At 41.8% G+C, this 838-nt stretch overlaps 1 protein-coding gene across 1 annotated transcript in view; it reads left to right on the top strand.

The window, feature by feature from the left end:
• Nucleotides 1-784, top strand: part of LOC107576821 (mediator of RNA polymerase II transcription subunit 23-like) — a 6072-nt gene extending 5288 nt beyond the window's left edge. Inside the window, exon 3 of the mRNA XM_016262951.1 lies at nt 215-784. Within this exon, the coding sequence (XP_016118437.1) occupies nt 215-433 (219 nt within the window). The 3' untranslated portion in view covers nt 434-784. The remainder of the gene's footprint in view (nt 1-214) is intronic.
• The last annotated feature ends 54 nt before the right edge of the window (nt 785-838 follow it).

Raw genomic sequence — 838 nt, 5'->3', positions numbered from 1 at the left:
TGAATTAAAATGTTTACAGTAAAATAATAATGTTTCAGTTAGCATTTATTTTATTTCAAGTAAGACTTTTTTTTATCGTTTTAGTTTTAATAATAACCCTGCTTCATGGATGAGACCAGAGATGTTTGTAGTCACTGTTTTTGGAGCCATAATTGACCAATGATTTGAACTGAGTTCATGTAATTTCTCGTCTTTGCGTCTGTCTCTCTGTCAGGAGCCGTACTGGATCGTGCTTCACGACCGTATCGTGAGTGTGATCAGCAGTGCGGTTCTGAGTTCGGAGACGGAGTGGGTGGGTTACCCGTTCCAGCTGCTGGACTTCACCGCCTGTCACCGCTCGTACTCAGAGATGCACTGCAGCTACATTCTGGCGCTGGCTCACGCCGTGTGGCATCACTCCAGCATCGGACAGCTCTCCCTCATACCCAAGTAAGACCTCACGCCCGTCTCAAAAACACCCTGCACACTGAACCGTTCCCCACACCTGCCGCTGGGGCAGAGACACCTTTACTGGCCATCTTAGTAGCCATTAAACTGCATTGTTTTCATTCTTAAAGTTAGGATGCATTCTGACCAATAATCAGGGTCCCTGCGGTTCCTTAAAAAGACTTGAATTCAGTAAAAACAAATTTATGGTCATAAAAAATCTTAAATACTTAAAAGGCTTGATGATCATTTCAAGAGGTTTAAATGTGGGCAAAAAAGCGGTAATCATGATACGACATCATTTAAATGACCAAACTTTAAAAGCCTATGATTTCTTTAAATAAATATGAGCGCTGCATGTTTTAAAGTACAAACATGGTGCTGTTGTTTTACAGGCTCTCAGTTTCAGATC

Source organism: Sinocyclocheilus grahami, unplaced genomic scaffold (assembly GCF_001515645.1).
Source record: "Sinocyclocheilus grahami isolate Dianchi unplaced genomic scaffold, SAMN03320097.WGS_v1.1 scaffold4408.1, whole genome shotgun sequence".
NCBI classification, from domain to species: Eukaryota; Metazoa; Chordata; class Actinopteri; order Cypriniformes; family Cyprinidae; genus Sinocyclocheilus; species Sinocyclocheilus grahami.
Note: the sequence above shows the minus strand (reverse complement) of the source record. Positions and strands in the feature narration are given on the sequence as shown.